Below are 22,810 nucleotides of genomic sequence, written 5' to 3' on the forward strand. Positions count from 1 at the left end.
CAGCTTCTGTCACAGTCACAGTAAAAAATCACCTATAATATTAACAGGGAGTAGATAAATTGCAAAACATGGATTAGAATGATAAACAGAACTAGGTATAATATGGAACATATAATGAGAGATGCGGAAGGGTTTTACTGGGTTGTAAAATATGCGGGTTTGTTATGATAGTGTTATTGATTATAATTAGTAACTGGGGCTCTTGAAAAATGTGCCGGGAACTAGAACTTCGGTTACAACTGCCCCCTTGTATATTTCTCTTCTGTATCGTTATTTCAGAAAAGTTCTCATGATATTTTTAATCATTAGCTTTAATAAAAAGAAATGATTTTGATAAAGCTATCTTAGAAAAGGACATTTTAGTTCAATAATATTCAAGTACTTGTGCATTTATGAACAAAGCAGTCATGGTCCTTGTCTTTACGACCTTTATTTACTTACTGGCCTTTACCAAGTGTACAATTTCATACCCTGATAGGAGAGTTATCACTCATTCCAGCTTTATTTTGAGGAGCTATGGGAAGTTTCCAAGAGGTATCTCTTATTGGGTTTATTCTACTTTATAGAACCTGGACCTATAGACCCTCCGATTCTTCTGGACGCGAAGTCAAGAATGATGTTGGTCACCTGGCAGCATCCTTTAAAGTGCAATGGCGTTCTTACCCATTATAACATTTACCAACATGGCGATCTCTACTTGAAAACTTCTGGAAATATGACTAATTGCACCGTGATCCATTTACAACCCCATACTGCGTATAAGTTTCAGGTAGAAGCCTGTACTTCAAAAGGGTGTTCCATCTCACCAGAGTCCCAGACTGTCTGGACACTCCCAGATGCACCAGAAGGCATCTCAAGTCCAGAGTTGTTCTCTGATACCCCAACATCTGTGATTATCTCTTGGCAACGCCCCACCCACCCCAACGGCTTGATAGAGAACTTCACAATCGAGAGAAGAGTCCCAGGGAAGGAAGAAGTTACTATTCTAGCGACTCTCCCAAGAAATCATTCCATGAGGTTTATTGACAAGACTTCTGCTCTTAGCCCATGGACAAAATATGAATACCGGGTACTGATGAGCACTCTTAATGGAGGGACAAACAGCAGTGCTTGGATCCAAGTGACCACGAGACCCTCACGACCTGTTGGAGTACAGCCACCCATGGTGCATGTGCTAGGACCCGATGCAGCCAAGGTAAGATGCTGGGTGTTCTGTCTCCGTTGCAGACTTAGCAGTTTACCCTGGATTGACTCTGTGTTGAACAGAGCCATCTACTGACAAAACGCACACATTTGTTGTTTTAGGCATTCACTGGAGAAACTGGGTTTTGGCCTTTGGCCCAAACTATCTTGAATTCGATGTCAGTTTCTCATTTCTCCCTGTATCCCCTTAATTATATTGTTGAGATGCTTCCATTTGCCTCACACACCTGAAATACTTTGAATGCCACAATGGGATGCTTAGCTTAACCACCACGTCAGATGTAAATAGATCAGAAAATGAGAAGAGATGGGAAAATACAGAGGAAGGGATTAGCATATTAACAAAAGTTCCAATTACCGATATTCTGATTTTTTTTTAATGATCAAAGAATCAAAATGATGGGGGAAGAAATAAAAACCGCAGATTGCTGGGCTATCTAGAAAGTGTTCAATTATTCACTTCGTTCTACTGGGAATGAACTCTGGAGGACAGAATAACTACCATTGTTTTGGCTTGCATACAAACTTCATTCAAGGGAAATTAGTGTAACCAAACAGGAGGGAGTTTTGTAGCTTAGAAGCGTCTTTTGTGTAAATACACACATGCTTCCGTGGATTCAGGCTTGTACTTCTGCCAAAAGCATTGGTACAGTGGCTTGCTCACCAGAGCACAAAACAAAGGGCATTTGCATAACAGCAAAGTTCATCTGTTGAAATTATTACTTGGATCTCTGCTGTGTGTTCTCTCTCCCCCACCAAAAGCAAACACTAGGTGATGCTAAATCGTGTAGATTGTTGAAGAAATTTAATTTAACCTACAAACCACAGTCTATTTTAAAAAGTCTTTATTAGTTAGTTTCCATATGAGATGGGGCAAAGCAACACAGCTTTTTGATAGAAATATCAAAAGTGTATAGAATTCTGTTGGTAAAACATTAAAAGAAAATTAATTTGAAGTATGTGATATATGATGTTTCTTATATGAATTGGGTGATCCTAAGTGCTCTGGATTCAAAGTAAAAACCAATCCAAATAAAAGAAAGCTCCAAACAAACCTAGAGTTCTTGATCATTCCAGAAATGACTTTTGTTTTTAATCCTAAGGGAACTTTGCAAAACTTCCGTAGCAATACTTATCAATATGATGTGATGTAAACACAGTCCCTTCCCAAAGGCAAAGCTATATAATGGACATTTTTCTGGATTCTAAAAAAATTTAGTAACTAGGCAGATCTGAAAAAGAACAAATATTTTCAGAAGAATGATGGCTCACTGCATAGTTCTACTTGATTTGGCATATATAAACAATGATCAAAAAGTATCTAAAAGAAGTTGCCTGGCTTTTTCTCTTTTTTTATTCTTTCTTTTGATTTTGTAACCTCATCCAGGAATGAAACAATATACATAGCTTGTCAGCTTGAGACAGTAAAGTTTAGATTAGCTTGGTTTGGGAGCTGAATCTCCCACATACACACCAGGTCAGGAAGCTAAGTCTCTGAGAAGTACCTGAAATATACAGACATTGTCCTCCAGTGATGATTTTTAAAATTCACACCTTTTATTTATTTAATTTTCATTTCATTTATAACTAGCAAATCAAAAGTTATCAATGAAGACAGTCATTAGGAATATTCAACTGAATCTAGTATTGGATGATACGTATTTAAATAATATTAAACCAACAAATTTATGCTTCCGTATTATTGGTTCACATTATGCTCAGAAAGATCTTAGGACTGCCAAAGTACACGTTTTAGTGATACAGCTTATCTGGTAAATGGAGGCATGTGACAGCGATGCAATGATTTCTCTTTATAAAACATAAGATTTAAAAGTTCAAATTGCAAATAGATAAAATATGTATGAGGAACAACAGAAGGGTAGTCATTAATGCATTGGTTAAGAAATAAATTCAATATTTACCTCATTGAGTCGTTCCAAGTATTGGGATGAAGGAAATCGTCAATGATATTAACAACAACAACAATAATAACTTCAGTTCTACTAACATTTATTGAGCATCAGCACATCTTTATGAGTGCCTCTTTTAGGCACTGAGGATACAGTAGAGACCAAGACAAAACGTCTACCTTAATCGGGTTTAAATTTTAGACAGAAGTACAGAAGTACACAAGTAAATATATAGTATGCCCAGAAGTGACAAGGACTTGGGAGAAAGCACAAATCAGATTGAGTGGATGAAAAAGTACCAGCTGATAGGATGGGGGCTGGTAAAGGGAATCCACTGGGATTTCACCATTTCCTCCCATTTTGTGCCGTGTCTTCTTTTCACTATGCCATGCAAGAAGTTTAGAAGTTCTAAACTCCGAAGTTTAGAACTGTAAGAAGTTGCAGTCTAACAGGGAAAGCAAGGAAACCTATACATACATAGAAAAACTAGAAAACAATCTAAAGTAACTTATTACTAAGTTTAAAGAGATGTGATATGACTTGCCATAGACATAAGCATTAAGAGGGAAAAGTGGAGCACAGGGCAGCATATTGAAGTCGTATGCTTAACGTCTTACTTGATTATAAGGAAAATAAATAAGATAGAATGTCAAAGAGATTGTGTTATCTGATAAAGTGAAAGCCATACACTTTTCTTTGGTATTTAATCATGTAAGAAAAATCATTTTATCATATAAAGTTGGTAAAAAGTGCTCTACCAAAACGTGAAAAAGATAGTTCAATAAAGCTATAGACTAGTTTCATATATGAATATCGATCCAAAACTTCTAAATAGAATGTTAGCAAGTTGAATTAAGGAGTATATCGAAAGAATGATATACCAGGACAAATCTGATTTTATTCCAAAAAATGTAAGGATGGTTCAACGTCAGGAAATCTGTCAACATACTCTTAAATCAACTGACTAAATGAGAAAGTCCATGTTTTTTAAAAAATAGATACAGAATAAGAAGTCGTAAGATTCAGCAGCCATTTCTAAAAAAAAATCAGTGTCAAATCAGATTAGGATAAAGTCAGTTTCTAAGATGGCTGCACTGAAGTCTTGAGCACAGTTGAGGACTAATAAAAAATAAAATGTAGAAGTAACTAATTCGTATAATTTTGATGTAGCAAAAAATCTCTTCTGAGGTGATAACGTGAACCTCTGAATTCTGATGGCCCCATCCACAGCCTCATCTTCTCACAGTTAAAGCAGAATAAAAGAGAGCAGGCCTACAGTTCTCGGCTCCTCGTGTAGTCGAGTCCTCACTCTGCTCACCAGCCTTGGCACGTGTGCCACGAGGAAATATGGTGTTACCCAGGTCGTGTCCATGCATGGCCTTCCTATGGTGTGTACTCTCAGTGGCGCTCATTTACAGGTTTGATGATAAAACAAAGTAAAAGGAATTGAATCTTAATCATCATTCTCACCTATTTTTGAAGATGGGCCAGTCTTTGATGTCTGCTTAAATCAAACCATAAAAAAATTATAAAATCTTATGGAAGGAAATAAAGTACTGACAAATATTTATTGAGCTCATATTACATTCCAGGAATTGCTCTCATTTCATCCTTGCTACAACCCAATTGGATAAATGCTATTATTATCCCCATTTAACAGGCAGGAAAACTGAGAATTGAGAGATTAAGTAAGATGCCTAAGATTACGTTAAGAGCGGCAGTTGGGATTCACAAAAGCTTATGCTTATGCTTCCAAAAGCTTATGCTTTTCTCGATTTCTTTACACTGCAGTGAATGGAGAATATGCTGTCTTCAGGGATGGAAGGACGTCATTCCATAACAAGTCAGTCCTCCCAAAGTTAACATGTACACCTAACAATCATTCAAATCAGAATGCCAATAATGTTTTTGTTTTGTTTCAAACTGGATAAAATTATTTTAAACTCTAAGAAGATGACTAAATGCTTGAAATATTCTAGAAAATTGTGGAAGAGAAAAATAGTAAGGCGACATCTTCTTTAGCATTTATACTTACTCTAAAGCCACTGAATTACAACAGTATGATATTAGAATAAAAATAGACAAATGGTCATTGAAACAGACTAGAGGGCTCAGAGACAGATGCGAGTATTTGTGAGCACTTATTATAGAAGTGACATTTTATTCATTGGGAAAGGATGATTTGTTTTAAAAATGATACTGGCCTAACTGATAATCCACGTGTAGAAAAAAAATAGATCTTTCTATCATATTATATCATAACTAAATTCCAGTAAATTCAAATTTTAAGGTTAAATAAATTAAAAGCTTAGAAGAAATAAAGAATTTTATATAGTTTAAATGTTAGGGAGTTCTTTCCAAAAAAAACCAAAGAGAAACTCAGCAGACTTAAAAGAAAAGATAGCTATATGTAGCTAGAAAATAATTTGATCGTTTTTTGCAGGACAAAAGACCCCTCACAATAAAGTTAAACTCCAAAAGATAGATTGGAAAAATACATCTGTAACACATATTATAGAAAAATACACTATTCCCCCATAAGATATGAAGAACTTCTAATAAGTTATGACAAAAAGACAATTCGATAGGAGAAAAGTATAAAATATGGATGAATAATTTAAATAAGAAGATGCACAAATAGTAATATTTGAAAATATTTATTCCTCACAAAAAGTCAAGGGAATGCAAATTAATTAAAGAAATAATTAAGAAATATTGGCAAAAACTAAAAGGAACAGTAATTTCAAGAGTTTGTGAGAACACAAATCATGGACACTTTGTGATAAAGTGAATTATTTCAACCTTTTCGTCAAGTAGTCTGTCGATAATGATTAAAATTAAGCATGCATTTACCTTTTGGCATAGCAATTCTTGCTTATCTATTCAATACAAAATAAATACAATGGTATGCATGCATACACTTTCAAACATTGTTTTTAGCGGTAAAGTAATGTCAGTAGGATACTAACGGAATAATTTGTATTTGGCCATGAAAGGAATATTACGCAACAGCAAAAAAAAAAAGGTACATCTATTGTTAAGTGTGGAAAGCAAGTTTCAGCTTAATGGGTATAAAATAATTTTTTTTTCTGTAAAAAAAAACTAAAAGTGAGAAATCTTACGTTATGTTTGGGTCTAGTTGCTGTGCTTATATGAACAGACCAGAAAGTATGGAAGAATGCATTCCCAGTTATCACCTTTCACCTTGAGAGAGTGGAAATAGACAGGGATGGGAAGGGTAGAGGTCAAGGGCTATAATTAACTTTTCCTATATAAATCTTTGTACTCTTTCTCTGGTTGCAAAATGTAAATCTAATATCTGAGATGAAAAGTTAATATGAACAATTTTAAAAGGAAAGGACATCTTGAAAGAGAACTTTAATTTTATTTCAACAAATATTTATCGTACACTTTATACTGTATGAGAAGCTTTCCAGGGAGTCAGTTGTTAAGAGAAATTGCTATATGGGGTCAAATTACCATACTCTCAGGCCTTCATAGCTTGTATTGATTAGGTAGTCTTAGGATTATACAATCTTATATGTAGACATGAGGACAAGGATGGTCTCTTCACGTTAGACATAAAGGAAACCAAGACCCAGAGACGTGAAGTGTTTTGCTCAGATTCTCACAGCTTTAGTTGAATGGCCTGGATCAACTATCAGGGACATTTATTCTTAGCCCATTCTCAACCCACTATGTCAATCTTCATAAATACTCATTCATAAAGTTCTTAAATATAGTTTGATGGAATTAAAAAAGGAAGGAAGTTACAATATTTATGTGTGTGACTTTTTTCAGGCTTGAAACCAACCAACTAACCTGCATTCATATATTTTTGCTTAAAATAGGCATCTTTGGAGGTGTCTTGATTCTTTAGGACACGCCACTCTTCAGGGATCTGAAGGAGTTCATTAAAGTCAGTGGCTCCTTAGCCACCTAACCAGCTACACACCTTTCCTAGTTTCTGAAAACTTATAATAACTAAACGGAAAAATGGAAATCTAAACAATTAAGAACTACTCAATTATAAGAAATAATCATCATAGGCAAGGCATCTCTGAAATAAACATTTTATTTCTAACCATAAACTATAATTCTATGTAAAAATTTCAATGTAAAATGATTGTTTTAGAGAACACATCTCTTGCTTATTCAGGCGAGGAACACACTCTTTGGTCTGAGTTTTCTGCGCTGCAATAATATTTCTTAATCCTTCCTGTGAACAATGGATATATAAAAGATTAGGGGAGGGGCCAGCCTGGTGTCATAGTGGTTAAGTTTGCACACTCCACTTTGGCAGCCTGGGGTTTGCAGATTTGAATCCCAGGTGTGGACCTGGCACTGCTCATCAAGCCATGCTGTGGGGGTGTCCCATATAAAATAGAGGAAGTTTGGTACAGACGTTAGCTCAGCAACAATCTTCCTAAAGCAAAAAGAGGAAGATTGACAACAGATTTAGCTCAGGGCCAATCTTCCTCACACACACAAAAAAAAGATTAGGGGGAATTAAAAAGCCTGAAAGTTTTAATTGCATACATTTTGGCCACACTACGGTAAATGTGGTCATAAGCATAGGAAAGAATAGAATACAATATTTAGCTAGCCAGCTCCTTAAAAATCTTGGACTCATTGATTTTTAATAATGGCTCCAGGATATTTCCAAGAGGGCAATCAAATTAGATACCATTTCTTTTAGCCTGCTGACTATAATGACAATGGCCTTCTCCACCTTGTTATAAAAATACTTCTAAAAATGTTCTGTAGAAATGGATTCATGTCTTCCAACTCAGTAGGGTTGAAAAGATGTATTTTTCGATCTGTAACTTTTTAAATGAGAAAAACAGCTAATTTCTGGATGTAAACATTTTATATTAGAGAAAATAGGGATTTTTTTTTCAGATCTTCAGATAACTGTCTCCAGAGTCACCCTGTCAAATCTCTTAATCTCTGCTGATAGATATCTTATTCAAGTTTTATCCTATGAACGCCTTTTCTCAGCCTCAATACCGAGTTCCAAATCAATTCACTCTTAGCTAAACTGCTCACACAGACTATCTTCTAAGTTTTAATTCTTTCAAGTACTGCCAAACCTTGACCTGAACTCTTAGAATGTTCTGGTTTCGAGGGGCAAGGAAGTGGTATTCCACAAAACAGTCAGGTTGAATTGAGCTGTAATAACGCTTCCATTTTTCAGTGACGTTACAATACCAGGAAGCCCCCTGAGTCCGACCTTGACTCATTTTTGAGCCCACGGAGAGTATTGCACCACCCAGACAAATAGAATCCTGTGTCCTCTCTACAAGCTTTGCTTTCTTTACATTTCTTTGATCTTTTCTACATCCAGACAAATCCCCTATGCTCATAAGGAAAGGAACGCATCTAAAACTTCTCTTCACTCCCAGCACAGTGTGGAACTTTCCAGGAAGTTTTTAAAATTAGCAATGATTTCAAGCCATGTAGGAACACTTGAGTGAGCCAGCCCTGGTGGTCTGGTGGTTAAGGTCCGTTGCTCTCACCCCAGGGCCCAGGTTCGTTCCTGGCCAGGGAACCACACCACCCATCTGTCGGTTGTCACATTGTGTTGCTATGATGCCAAAAGTTATGCCACTGGGATTTCAAATACCAACAGGGTCACCCATGGTGGACAGGTTTCAGTGGAGCTTCCAGACGAGACAGACTAGGAAGATGGACCTGGCCACTCACTTCCAAAAAATTGGCCATGAAAATCTATCAAGAGCAGTGGAACACTGTCTGACACAGCACCAGAGGGGAGAGGATGGCACACAAAGAGTGGGCAGCATTCCACTCTGCTGTCCACAGAGTTGCTGGGAGCCAGAGTCGACTCCCCAGCACTAACAACAACAAAGTAAAATTTGAATAGATATTGGGCCGTTGTTAATTATAAATTGGGACAGTAATCATCAAATGACTACCCAACTGACATGTAGTGGGAGTTCATTTTGTCACCTTCTCTGTTCTAATTTTTCTATTACTCCTTTCTAACTTTGATTTTTTTTATAGAATCACACACGTAGATGTTAATACATCACTTTGTGGAAATCCGTCTTTTAAAGTTTCAAAACAACTATATGCTAAGAGAAAAGTATAATCTAATCGGCCATGACTACAATTACTTACCGACCTCCGTCTCTGTGTACATGGCATTAAATGGGTATCAATTTAGGCCCCACTGTCAAGAAGCTTCTAGTCTATTTGGGAGATGAAATGTATACCATAAAATTTGAGGAACATTGTAAGGCAACAATAAAAGAGATGAGTCATGATAGCATATAAATAAGTGATTTTTAATGGCTTCTGCACATTTTCTAGGGTGCTTATTCCCCGAAAGAGCATGAGTATGTTACCACCACACCCTTACAGAATTTAGCCAGAAAAGGAATGTTAAACACTGTGATATTCCATTACAAAATGTTCTTCCTTTTTCTGATGTTCAAGTGCAGGAGTTAGTTAAACAGGATCCTCCTTTGGCTGCCTTTTTAAAAGCTTCCTATGTATCTCTTATCTTTGAGAAGAAGAGGTCTTGTTATTGCTTTATTTTCTACATTATGCACAAGTGAGACTCAGGAACTCAATTATGCATCCTCGGAAAAAGCAAATAATTATTCCCCACCCCCAACCATCCAAAAAACAAAAGAGTAGTGACATGTTCAGAGTACAGGCTAACAATGCAAAGCAAGGAGTTCTGGTGTTTCATTTAATTGAGTTATAAACAAGAAAGCTATCAAATCCTGCCACTGCCCCATTGATGCATGGGGACGTGTGAATTTTCTCCGTGTGTGTGCTCTGTGTCCTTCAGGACCCCCACGGTGGGGATGAATCACCAAGGTGTGTATTAGTCTGACAGTCCTAGAAAGTAACGAGACTAAAAGCCAAGTCCAGGAAACAGCAATTTCATCTAGTTCCTGGTGTCCTGCTAATTGATCCCAAACCCTTCATTACTGTCTAGTGCAAAGGGCGAAGGCGAAAGTAGGCATTTAGAAAGTGATTTAACTGAAAACGAGACAGAGCAAAATTCTAGGCCTGATGAACTGCAGTTGCTCTGTTCCTGTGTTGTCAGCCTGATTCTAAGTTTATCTGTTATTTCAGGTCACTTGGAACCCCCCACTCATCCAGAATGGAGAAGTGCTTCGCTATGAGATCCGCATGCCTGACCCTCACATCATGATAATCAATGTTACTTCCTCGGTGTTCAGTCAAGTGGTTACTGGCCTGATTCCTTTCACTAATTATTCTGTCACCATTGTGGCTTGCTCAGGGGGTAATGGGTATCTCGGAGGATGCACAGAGAGTTTACCTACCCATGTTACCACTCACCCCACCCTACCGCAGGGTGTTAGCCCGTTGTCGGTGATTCCACTAAGTGAATCGTATGTTGGGATTTCTTGGCAGCCACCATCCAGGCCAAATGGACCCAATTTGAGGTAAGAGAGAGTGACTGTGTTTTAGGATTTTGCTATGGTTGTCTTATCTCTCCGGGAAGGAAGAAAGGAAACTTCTACTCATGTACGAATATAGGACTAATTCCTTCTTGGGTATCTCCCATTCGTAACTTTCATACACTTTCATATTGTGTATCTTGACTTATATGGAACGATAAAAGTTCATCAAAGTGGAAATACGACAATATTGTCAGGAACTAAGAGCTCTTGAAACAACAATCACTATTCTCTAACAATTCTCTATGTAATCCTTCTCTTGATTTTCAAAGTCTATTTTTATATGTGTTAAGCAAACTTGATGCATGTTCTAAATGATACATTTGCACAGATATGCCTCAAAATTCCAAAGCTAACACAATAATTCTTTGGCACGTTATTAATCTAGAAATTTGCAAAGCGTGTGGTGAGGGACATAGATAAGATGTATGAAAAGAATTTTGATTCTGAACCGGCTTTATAACAATTTGACACTTCGCCAAGACTATGGAGTTGATAATGTTATCATTGTTTATAAAGTATTGATGGTAGAAATCTTAGGAAATCATTAACTTTTAAGCTATTTGTATTTCAACTTTGTGTGTAACTTGCAATAAAGTTTTAGCAAATCTGACATAGAAGAAAACTAAAATGTTATCATTCTTACTGATAACAGCAAACTGTGAATGTAACTAATTGTTTCAAAATAGTTGAATACATAACACTTGAACCAGAAAAAAATGATTATCTGGAAACAGCTTTGCGATTGTAAATTAAGATATTTTCTTTATGTTTACACAGCCACACCACACACTGGTACCATGAAACAACCTGAATTTTGGTAATATCACTAGTTGAGATAATCCTGATGTTTCTGCTTGTCTTTTGCTTTAGATATGAGCTTCTGAGACGTAAAATCCAGCAACCACTTGCATCAAATCCCCCAGAAGATTTAAATCTGTGGCACAATATTTATTCAGGAACTCAGTGGTTTTATGAAGATAAGGGTCTTAGCAGGTGAGATTACTAAAACTATAAAAACAAATGCTGGCATTTAGTTTGAGGCATGTGGAATAGTTCAAAGTATCTTAGTGTCTTCATTGTGTGACCATGTTATCAGTTATGCAATAAAACATGTTCCGTTATTATCTGAGGCATTAATCACCCAACCGCAACAGTCAGCTTGTTTAATATTTTCCATCTTAACTGCATGCTTAAAATAAGCCTTTTGAAGTCGAATTTGTAGATGTTTGAGCCTTAACCTATTACCTCTGTCACAGCTCTAGGCAGACATGAAAACTTCATAGAGGAATTTGGAAATATTGAACACACGCAAAACTGGAGGGATGACTGGCGCTTGAAAATGCTTTCTGCTTCTGGGCAATCATTGTTAGAAGTCGTTGATTCCGTCCGCAAAATTTATTTAGTTAGCAGACTTGGGACTTGAAAGAAATCAATCTAGAGTTCAAAGAAATCAAGAAATGGACAAATAGGCAATGTCAGAAAAAGGACTTCGTGGGAGAGTTAGGAGACCTGGGTCCTGTTTCATCTTGTGCTAGAGAACTAGCTTTGTGACCTTCAGCAAGTCACTTGACTTCTCTGGGCTTCACTTTTATGGTCTATAAAATGAGGCGATTGGATGGAATTCAAATGACTTTTAAACCTCATGAGTCCAAGCAATGTAATTGCATTTCAAAAAATCATATATTATTTTATGAAACTTTCCAGACCTATTTTTCAATAAATTTTCTATCAGGTTGATTGTTTTTCTAGAGTCGCCACTGACTAGCTGTTCTCTGAATGCTGTTTAAACTCTGGCCTTGTTTCCCACCTCTTCCTCACTGGGCCTCTGTGTTCCAGCCACGTCAGCATTACTTTCAGTACCTCTAACGTGCAACAGTCGCTCCCTCAGCGTCTCCCCATTGCCATCATTTTCCTTTGTCTGGCTAGATCATCCTCCGGGTCTTGGCCAAGAATTTTCCTAGTGGGCTTCTCTGCCCACTCTCTCCCTGGTCTGAATCAGCTTCCCCTTTAATGTATTTAGCTCAGCGTATCTTTTTGTTCAACCTAAATTATGAAGGTCATTAGACTATCCGCCACCATTTTTCTATTCATTATTTACTTACTCCGGCATCGCTATATAGTTATCATTTCAGTTGAAGAACTTCCTTTATTTAGCAATTTCTTTTTGCTTCCTATATGCAGAGAGGCACTGTAATAAAAAGCAAAAGATGACTACAGCATAGCCCTAACCCCCAAAGAACTCACAGTCTAGTGGAGGAAACACACACATACTCACAATTGTAAACATGTTAATTGCTATCATCACAGTTAACTACAGAGTCACCAACATTGCCTAGGAAAATCATATGGAAAAGTAGTTGTCTATGATTTGTGTACTCTAAGTGCCTTAAATATAACAATTTCTAAAATAAATAGAACTTTATTTAACATGACTGAATCTGATTTTCAGCCATGAGCTGTTTGGCAGAAAAACAGAAAGTTAATTTTCTTTCTTCACAGAAGAAATAAAAACTCATTAAAGAATTAAGACCAAGTCCGAAAATTTATTATTGAATTTTTAGTGAGGCCTCTAAGGACTTTGAATGAGAAGTCCAAATCTAAGATTTAAGGAAGGAAATCAAATTAAACCCCTACAAATTAAATTGAAGCGTAAGTTGACATAAACACACTGATGACAGCTGCTTCTAGAAGGGACGTGTACATCTAACAAAATGTGCTGAGGTGATATTTTGACTAGCTTCATAATGCTAAATGTCAAGGGACTTTTTTTTTCTGCTAGGACTAGCAAAGTTTTTTGTTGTTGTTCAAATACTGCTACAACCCACATAACCAGCTTGTGATAAAAAGCAATATGCATTTCTTTTTAATATTCAAACAAACGGCGTGAGTCTTCATATTGTGAGAATGTTTTTTCTAGCCCTCTCCCTTTGTAAGTCCAAAAAAAGCTGGAGGCCACGTTAGCCCAAGGGGAGTTCTCACACAAATCTGAGAAAAAACTGGAAATTAGTCCTCTGGTGGGCGCTATGTGCTGCGCCAGGTTTTCTGTTGAAAACAACTGATCTTGTTTGGTCAGGGGCTGTTGTTACCCACCTTGACTGCCGGCAGCCAGGGTTCACCACCCCTGCTGGTGGTCTAGCCGTCTCTCAGATTGCAGGGGTGAAGACCTGAGGGCTGGCTCATTTTGCTGCACACCTCTGTGGCAGCCCCTTAGCAACACTACCCTTTGGTTTATGTTTGTCTTGTTGACTTATTTGTTTGACTGGCTATTTTGGGGGGGAAAGAAGTGATGGAATTCTAATTGCCTTTAGGAGGAATACATAATTTCCTCCTCTCCCCAGACTCCACCATTCCTTATTCCTTTCTTGACTTAGATGTACATAAATAAAGGGAACATTGAAACGTTTCTTCCCATGTTGACCTGATGTCACCGTAGCTACACCTAGAATCAGTTTTTAAAATGGACTTCTCTTGATAGAAAAAGTAAAATTAACTCAAGATTCACTGGACATCCTTTCAGGAATATATTTGTGAGAGTAAATATAAATTGACGTCAATTTCCTTGGTCAAGTGGTCTATTTTGGTTAGCTATATCTTTATAATATATTAAAAAAACACCAATTTAATCTAAAATGTTATATTTCTAAATTCAAATTCTAGTAGTTATTCAGATTCTAGTAGTTATTTTTTACCTTTATATCTCCACTTACAAGGTGGAATATTGAGCTAATCATCCGATAATATAGTTTAAACAAAAATGCTTTTGTTCTTATGAATATCTTAGGTAGGGGGTGATTTGTCTGACTCACACGGCTGGTTGCCTCATTGTTGAATTTTGCCCTGTTTGTGTGGACACGAACTCGGTGTAACTGTCGTTTGTCAGTTTCTAACTTTTCTTCCTTAATAATTGTGTGCAAGATGGCCAAGTTGTGGTTGCTGGGGGAGCCATAACTTTGGGTTTCCTGACATTTTCATCACTGGGAAAATCTGGTGAACGTGCAGTTTCACCTGATGCTGCCAAGGTGAGTCAGGTAGGGTTTAGCAAGCGGGCAGTCACCTCCTTCATTTTAAGGATGTGATTTTCAGCATCTTGCAGTACCTTGGTTCCTGAGCAATCAGATAAAACTGTTGAGAACACAGTCATGGCCTGTCCTCCTTTTTGTTCTGGATTTGATGAAGGAAGAGCAAGTTACAAGAAATAATAAGTTCTTTTTTTCTGTTTTAAGGAAAATATTGACTTGTAGATTATAACAGCTGCCATTAGATTTATGAAGGGAAGTATGTTCTCACTCCTAGTACTTTCAATTATTTATAAATTTCTACAAATATTTCTTTTGCAATGACAGTCTGGAGAGACCTTCATGTGACTCCTCAAGAATTCACTAATTGTATTCTCTTTAAATGAAAACATTCAAAGTTAATAAATATTCTTCTTGTTTTGAAAGAGCGGTTGGCCTTGATTGTTTTCAAGTTTAAGTGGTTAATCTAAATATACTATAAAAGGTAAGTTTAAATCTTACTGACGCAGATGCTAATTTTTTTTAACCTGCAAAAATGAGATGTTTCACTAGGGCTGGCCACGTGGCATAGCAGTTAAGTTCATGCACCGTGCTTCAGCTGCCTGGGGTTCACTGGTTCGGATCCCAGGTGCAGACCTATACATTGCTTATCAAGCCATACTGTGGCAGGCGTCCCACATGTAAAATAGAGAAAGATGGACACAGATCTTAGCTCAGGGCCAGTCTTCCTCAGCAAAAAGAGGAAGATTAGTGGCAGATGTTAGCTCAGGGCTAATCTTCCTCAAAAAAATACAAAAATAAAAAATAGAGATGTTTCAAGCCCTAAAAGAGGACATGGTTTCTGGGCGATAATATTCGAAAGAGTATAAGTTTCGTTCTCCTCCTTCGTAATGGGATTAAATGAGTACAGATGACTAACTTCCTGCTTTGATAATACAGGAAGACTGGGTCAGTTCCAGGACACACATTCCTATAACATGAAGATATTTAAGTTATAGCTATTAAGTATGGAAGTTAACTTTGCACAAATAGAGGGCGAGTGGAAGGAAAGCCTTTCTCCCCTGACCACCAACATAAGGTAGATCCTGTTATTTTCTTCTTTAATATCAAAATGTAAATAAAAGTCAAGTCTAGGAATGAAAGCCAACTTCTGTCAACATTGGTGTACTTAACAATGTACTTAATTCAAAATGAGTGAAAATGTATCTATTTCACGTTTAAATTAAGTTAGTAGAGTCATGGTGCTTTTCTCCATTGGGATTTTTTTCATTGGTCTAAATTTACCTCATGCTATCCTTTTCTAAGGATGTGAAAACTTACCTCACGAAAAAGAAGCCTCTGAATCTGGAAGATGCATTGTGTCATAAGAGGTTTTAATCCCTAATGTTGTCTTCAAAAAAAAATTCTATTTCTTTGTTTGTGTTTCTTGCCAATGTTGATGAGTAGAACAAACACAGAAATTACAGCAAAATTATTTGATGTGTGACATTCTTGTATTATAAATATAGATAGACACAGGAATATGACAGCTGCAACTTTCACTAACATCCAAGATGTATTGTAAAAACTTTCAAGTGTGGTAATCATTATTCTTCAATTTCAAAAGCCGAAATCTTCAGCAGCATTTTTAGAAAAGAAAATCTTTCAGCAACAAACAAGTAGTGAAAAGAAAAAGTAGCCCCCATCAACAGAAAATTCAAACCACTGCAGATTTCAGCAGTGGAAACAGTGTTGCATTTTTATTTGTTTGCTTATTTATTTATTCCCACAAAGGACTTGAGGCTGTAAGGAATGGTGTGCTATCAGAGGTTTCTCAAATCCTTTCGTGTGTAACGTTGTACTCAAGAATGCGTTGGGTTGTGGCTGATATGAAGACCAGTTAGTGGAAGACGCAACTGAATAGCCTGCATTTTCAGAAGCGTGATTTATATTGGTGGCAATATTGACACATGAAATCTGTTAGGACATCAATAAAGTTGACACATTTTTAATTCTGATGAAAATAACCCGAGGCGTACTGTAGCTGCGCTGAAGAATTTTATTGGTTCCCAAAAACATATCAGACCCTTTCAAGATACAAGCCTTCACACATTTTGCCCTAAATAATGCTTCTCACTGGACAAATGTCTTCACAGGACAAAATATCACTAGTCATCAATACCTAGCCCAAAAGTTCCCTCCTCTGTGAAGACTTCCTGACTAGATAAGGTTAAAGGAGGTGTTCTATCTGATGTGTGTTGAAAGAAAAAGGAAGAAATGAATAAATATTTTAAAGATTTTCTGTTCTATTGGAGTGTATACATTTTTACAGAAATTTGTTTTTAAGTGAGAACTTTTTTTGCTTTTTTTTTGGTGTGTGTGAGGAAGATTGGCCCTGAGCTAACATCCGCGCCCATCTTCCTCTACTTTATATGTGTCACGCAGCCACAGCATGGCTTGATAAGCAGTGTGTAGATCCACACCCAGGATCTGAACCTGGGAACCTCGGGCTGCCAAAGCAGAGCTTGCGAACTTAGCCACTGCACCACCTCCCTGGCCCCTTGAGTAGATAATTTTATAAATGAATGAATGCATATTTCATAGTTACTATAGTACTCAGTCTCAGAACTTTCAGGTCACATATAATTTTGTTGGTTTAGTGACACAAAAATCTACCTGGCCAATAGAGAAATGATCCCTACTGAAACTTAGGAAGATGTTTCTTTCTGATACCTTTCTGAGGTCTGATACAACATCGCCTCATTCATTCACTAATTTGTTCATTTATTCAAAAATATTTATTGAACACTAACAACATCCTAGATGCTAAACATAACGAATGTGATCATCACCTAAACAGAATCTCGTTGTTTAATTCATTTAAGTAATAACAACTGAGCCTTGAAATGAGTATTGTTCCCTAAATAAGATTTTAATCTATGTTATCTTTTACAAGGAAAAATACCATAGTCATGTCTATAACACAACAAAATTTACCATTTTCTGCATGTGGATGAAGGGAGAGGCTGGAAGATGGTCTAAGACAAATTAATCATTTAGTGAGTAACTATTGAACAGCCTAGTGTTCCTAAATTGACCTTCAAACAGTTGATTTTACTTTCTACAGTATAGACTCAATATAAGTATTCATTTACTTTGCAGATTTCAAAAACTGTTTCCTACAGGGTTTGAAATGGTACATTTTTCAACAGATATCTAAGGAACACAATTAATATTTAGGGAAGAAATTGATTGATGCACATAAGTTTTGCATAAATACATGATGTCAATTGATCTAGCATTTTTCTTTTTCTTTCTATTTTTTTTTTTTTTTGGTAAGGAAGATTGGCCCTGAGCTAACATCTGTTGCCAATCTTCCTCTTTTTGCTTGAGGAAGACTGTCTCTGAGCTAATATCTGTGCCAGTCTTCCTCTACTTTGCATATGGGATGACACCACAGCATGGCTGGATGAGTGGTGTGTAGGTCCGTGTCCAGGATCTGAACCAGTGAACCCCAGGCCACTGAAGTGAAGCATACAAACTTAACCACTATGCCACTGGGCCAGCCTCGTACTTTTCTTTTAAAAGTACTTTTTTATTATTAATTAAATGGACTGTCCCATTTGATATTAATAATCAACACCTAAGTCCATCTAAAAAATGATGTGCTAGAGCAAATGAACAAAACACTTTAAGCAAACTAATGCATTCTCTTTTGTGTGTGTGTCAGAGACATTCACTCTGAGCTAACATCTGTTGCCAATCTTCCTCTTTTTTTGCTTGAGGAAGAGTGGCCCTGTGCTAACATCTGTGCCAAGCTTCCTCTATTTTGTATGTGGGTTGCCACCACAACATGGCTTGACAAGTGATGTAGGTCCGTGCCCAGGATCCGAACCCATAAACCAGGGTCACCAGACCAGAGCATGCTTAACCACTACACCACAGGCCCAGCCCCTCAAACTAATACATTGTTTTTTTGACCAAAAGTGGTGAAGTATAAACTGACATACAGTCACAGGTATATATACTTACTAACATAAAGATTAGTTTTCAGATGCAGTAAAAACAATGTATTTTAGTATTTCATTTAAGAGAATTCAAGATCTTATTTCCTTAAAAATTTAACTTAACCATGAAAGTTAAAGAAAATGCAAAAGACAAATGCATGACATCAGGTGAAATGCCTACTGATCTCTCACTTAAATAGAATAATGACTAGCAGAAAGAATTTAATATTAGAAATGAGGAAACAAGAGTCCACCTAACCCTCTCCACCAGTTGTGCAACCTCAGGCAAAGCCACTTAACTTCTCAGGGTCTCAGTTTTTTAATCTGTGAAATGTAGCAGATATTTTATTATTTGAGGCAGATAAACTCTGAAGCCATCTCTCACTCCAAAGTTTTAGTGTTACTTGGAAAACCGGCATTCCAGTGGTATGTATCTATGTGGCCTAAATCTCTTCTATGCAGACATAAATCGTATATTTCACCATACCTAAATTATGATGAAATAGCTTAAAGGATCATAGAAGAACTAAGACCCTACAGCATTTATTTACAATTCACCATCTCAATGCCACCTGATCTTTTGATTCCACTATAGAAAAGAACCATGAAAATGATAGCACTTTAAAGCCATAAAGTTGACTAAAAGTATAATGGCATAGACATGTGGAAGAAAAATTCAAATATTGTAGGACAGGAGATTAGGCATCTAGACTCTAGCTAAATGTTTTTTAAGCCATTTTTCTGAAGTGAAACACAATTAAAAGTATTTTTCCCGGGGAGAGAGCTAATGAAAGAGGTCGTTGGTTCTGTTCCCCTGGGAGCCATTAGCTTGGTTTCGTTCCCTTGGCACAGACTTGCTACCCTCTTAACCCCAACTCACCGTCCTTCAAATACATACTCGTGGTTACAAAGGAAATTTGGTGAGATTGCTTGAAGTGTAAGCAAAAATCGGTCACCTCTGCTAGAAGAGTAACTCGAAGATCTAGCCCCAGTGATACGACATCATCCAAGGATGGACAGATCAGATTATCACCGTGATTGTCATTGTTACTGTTATCATCACCATCGCGATTATGTTGGCAGGATAGCATCATGGTCACAAGAGCAGGCTCTGCAATCAGAGTGTCTAGATCTGAATCAGTCCTCTCCCACTCACTAGCGCGACAACCCGGACGAGTTGTGGAACTCTCTGAGCCTTATTTTCCTCATTTGCAGGATCAAGTTGTAATAGCACCTTAGAGGGAAGTTGTGAGAAATGAATGAGTTAATACATGTGGAAAATTCCGGGCACAGATTAAGTACTCCGTCAATGCTATTATTTTTATCTTTCAGTTGTCTTGCTCATATAGCACTTGCTAGAATCATAGGTATTCGTTGCCTAGGGCTGCTATAAACAAACTGGGTGGCTTAAAACATTTATTTTCTCACTGTTCAAGAGGCTAGAAGCCTAAAATCAAAGTATTATCAGGGCCACGCTTCCTCCAGAGACTCTAGAGGAAAAACGTTCCTTGTACCTTCAACTTCCGGTGGCCTCAGTTTTTCCTTGCCTTGTGGCAAAATGGCTCCAATTTCTGCCCCTGTCTTCAGGTGACCGTCTTCTCCCTGTGTGTGTCTGTGTCTCTGTATCAAAGTTTCCCTCTTCTTTCTTTTATAAGGACATCAGTCCATTGGATTTAGGACTCTCCCAAATCCATCTTAACTTGATTACATCTGCAAAGACCCTATTTCCAAATAAACTCACATTCCTGGGTACCAGGAGTTAGGGTTTCAACGTATCTCTCTGGGGGACGCAATTCAACCCACTCCAACACACAAAGCAGAAAAGAAAGAAAGAAAATAAAGACGCCAGGAGAGACGGTAAAGCAGAGAGATGCAGACGGTCTGATGCTAATATTTATTTGGGGGAAATAGGCAAATAGCTTCAAAGAAGTCACTATGTCCTTACCGGTAGCTGCAATAACAGAGCAACATCCTTAAATGTGGCCAAGGGAGAACCCTGCAAAAATATCTTTGGACCATGAGTGCGAAACAAAGTGAGACAAGCAAATTCTTCTACATAGGTGCTAGCCAAAGGCTGTGAGAATCCTGAAAAATTTTAGTCAAATTATATAGCACAATTCTGCAAATCGCAGCCTCCCCTTGTCATGACTCACAGGTTGTGACTTACTGAGACAAATTTCATATCTGCATTGGACGCAAGGCATCCTGGGTGATCTTAAACCCAAATAAAGTGATGATGATCTGAGGCCAGCATTTGCCCTGAGTCCTGGATGCCCCCCGGGGAGGGTCATATGTTGTGTGATGTCTAAAAGCAAGTTTCTTGGTCTAAGCTATGGTCCTGTCTAAGCCTGGCTTGTGTCTATAAATAGCATTTTCCTGCCCAGGTGGTTGTGAACCAAACAAAATCTGATCGTCTTCTGCCTGAAAGGGCCAAAAGGGACAGATAATGGGGGGCTTTACTCTATCATCAATTCAATATATGACATGGAAATTCCTCATCATATCACATTGCCAAGTCCAGTTTTCTCTTCCCGCAAAGCAATATTCAGTTTCCACTGTATTGACACAAGTAAATATATTCCCACATTGGTAAACTACAGCTCAATGTAGCAAAACTCTCGGCAGGAGAGTGTTGTACTCTTTGGTCACAGTTACGATTTAATTTAGGGCTTTATCTGTCTGCCAATGAGATTATGGGGAAGAAGCACAGGTATAGGAAGAAAACGGTGATGAGGGGTCCTGATATTTGAAAATGGACGAGCTTCCCAAAAGAAGAGCATAAAATTCTCTGGATCAAATTCAGATAGAAAGCTGGCAGGCTGCCAGATTTGTAATTGCATCTTGAATTGAGCTGTAATCCTCCCCACTTCTGAAAACAATAAGAGGGAGAAAAATGATAAAGCACATGTGTTTTAAATAGCGGTCTTTGCTCAGCGTCCCTAATAAAATATTTTCCTGACATTTTGGTTAAGGCTCGAGAGTTAGAAAAATAATATGTTCTTGTGTAGGGAGGAAAAAGAAGATAATGTATTTTGTCAGTGGAAAAAGAAAATTGTGCATTTTGTACAGGAAAAAAGGAAAATCTGTATTTGGGGAGGAAAAGGGAAGTTATGTGTTTTCTGTAGAAGAGAAATTTATATATGACTCTTTAAAAAACAACCTTTTAGGTTTACGACGTACGCATACAAGGTCTTTGTACACAACAGTGTGGGTTTTACACCGAGCCAAGAAGTGACTGTGACGACGTTAGCTGGTCTTCCAGAAAGAGGACCCAATGTCACCGTGAGTGTCCTCAACCACACAGCCATAGATGTGACATGGGCTAAACCATGTAAGTAAGCTTCTCATGCCTTTATTTCCCCTTGATGTGCGAGTACCAAAATGAATTTAAAATGGACACATTAAAAAATAAAAACCACAAGTCAGGTCCCTGTGCTAGTCTTCTTCAGAGGCAGACTCTCTCTTCTACATCTTCAACCTTCATGGGCCCTCTCTCCCTTCTTCCATTCCTTTACGATTGGGAATGTAGTTTCCATCACACCAACCAGTTGTGATAGAAACGTCCATGTATTACTTTGATACAGTGTAATATTGTGCTCTTACCTATGAGAGCTCCTCCCCGCTATCTTGTAACTTATCACCTATTCGCAAGAATCATTTACTAACATTGCAGAAATATGATGGATTTTTCTCAGTGGGTCATCTTCAGCATTGGTTATAAACGGAATTCCAGCTTGATACAGGAAAATGAAGCTTGAACATGACCACTGGACTTGCTTCGGGAAGACAGGGGTTCCTCCCTGGCCTCATTCAGGACACTCCAGGCAGTTAGAAGAGCTCACAGATGGATCTAATCTGTTCCTGCTACTTCAGGAACCACAATAACTGAAAGTTCAGATTTAGTTGGTCAGCAGAGTAGTGTTTAACAGCTGATCTGCTAATTTGTAGTGATCCGTTATCACAATCAGAAAAAAGCTGACACTGAACCTATCATGTATTGAAATCATTCTCGTGGGAGGTATTACTTGAGATCTGGCCAATAGTGGAATCAAAAGTTGCTAAATATTACCAAATATTGAGAAATATCTGATTTGAAAAGTGTCAATTAAAATATTTGTTTTGTGAAAGAAAATTTTACCTTCTAGGGTAATCATCTACCCATTTTTATTCTATAAAAAGAGGTAAAGGGGCTGGCCTGGTGGCATAGTGGTTAAGTTCGCAGGCTCCACTTC

General features: G+C 37.5%; 1 protein-coding gene across 1 annotated transcript in view; it reads left to right on the forward strand.

Moving 5' to 3' along the window:
- USH2A (usherin) overlaps positions 1 to 22,810 on the forward strand; it is a 733,563-nt gene that overhangs the window by 490,468 nt on the left and 220,285 nt on the right. The window contains exons 40-43 of the mRNA XM_046679838.1: positions 567 to 1,195; positions 10,224 to 10,558; positions 11,447 to 11,569; positions 21,746 to 21,909. Coding sequence (XP_046535794.1) covers positions 567 to 1,195; positions 10,224 to 10,558; positions 11,447 to 11,569; positions 21,746 to 21,909 — 1,251 coding nt within the window. The remainder of the gene's footprint in view (positions 1 to 566; positions 1,196 to 10,223; positions 10,559 to 11,446; positions 11,570 to 21,745; positions 21,910 to 22,810) is intronic.

This window comes from Equus quagga, chromosome 12 (assembly GCF_021613505.1).
Source record: "Equus quagga isolate Etosha38 chromosome 12, UCLA_HA_Equagga_1.0, whole genome shotgun sequence".
NCBI classification, from domain to species: domain Eukaryota; kingdom Metazoa; phylum Chordata; class Mammalia; order Perissodactyla; family Equidae; genus Equus; species Equus quagga.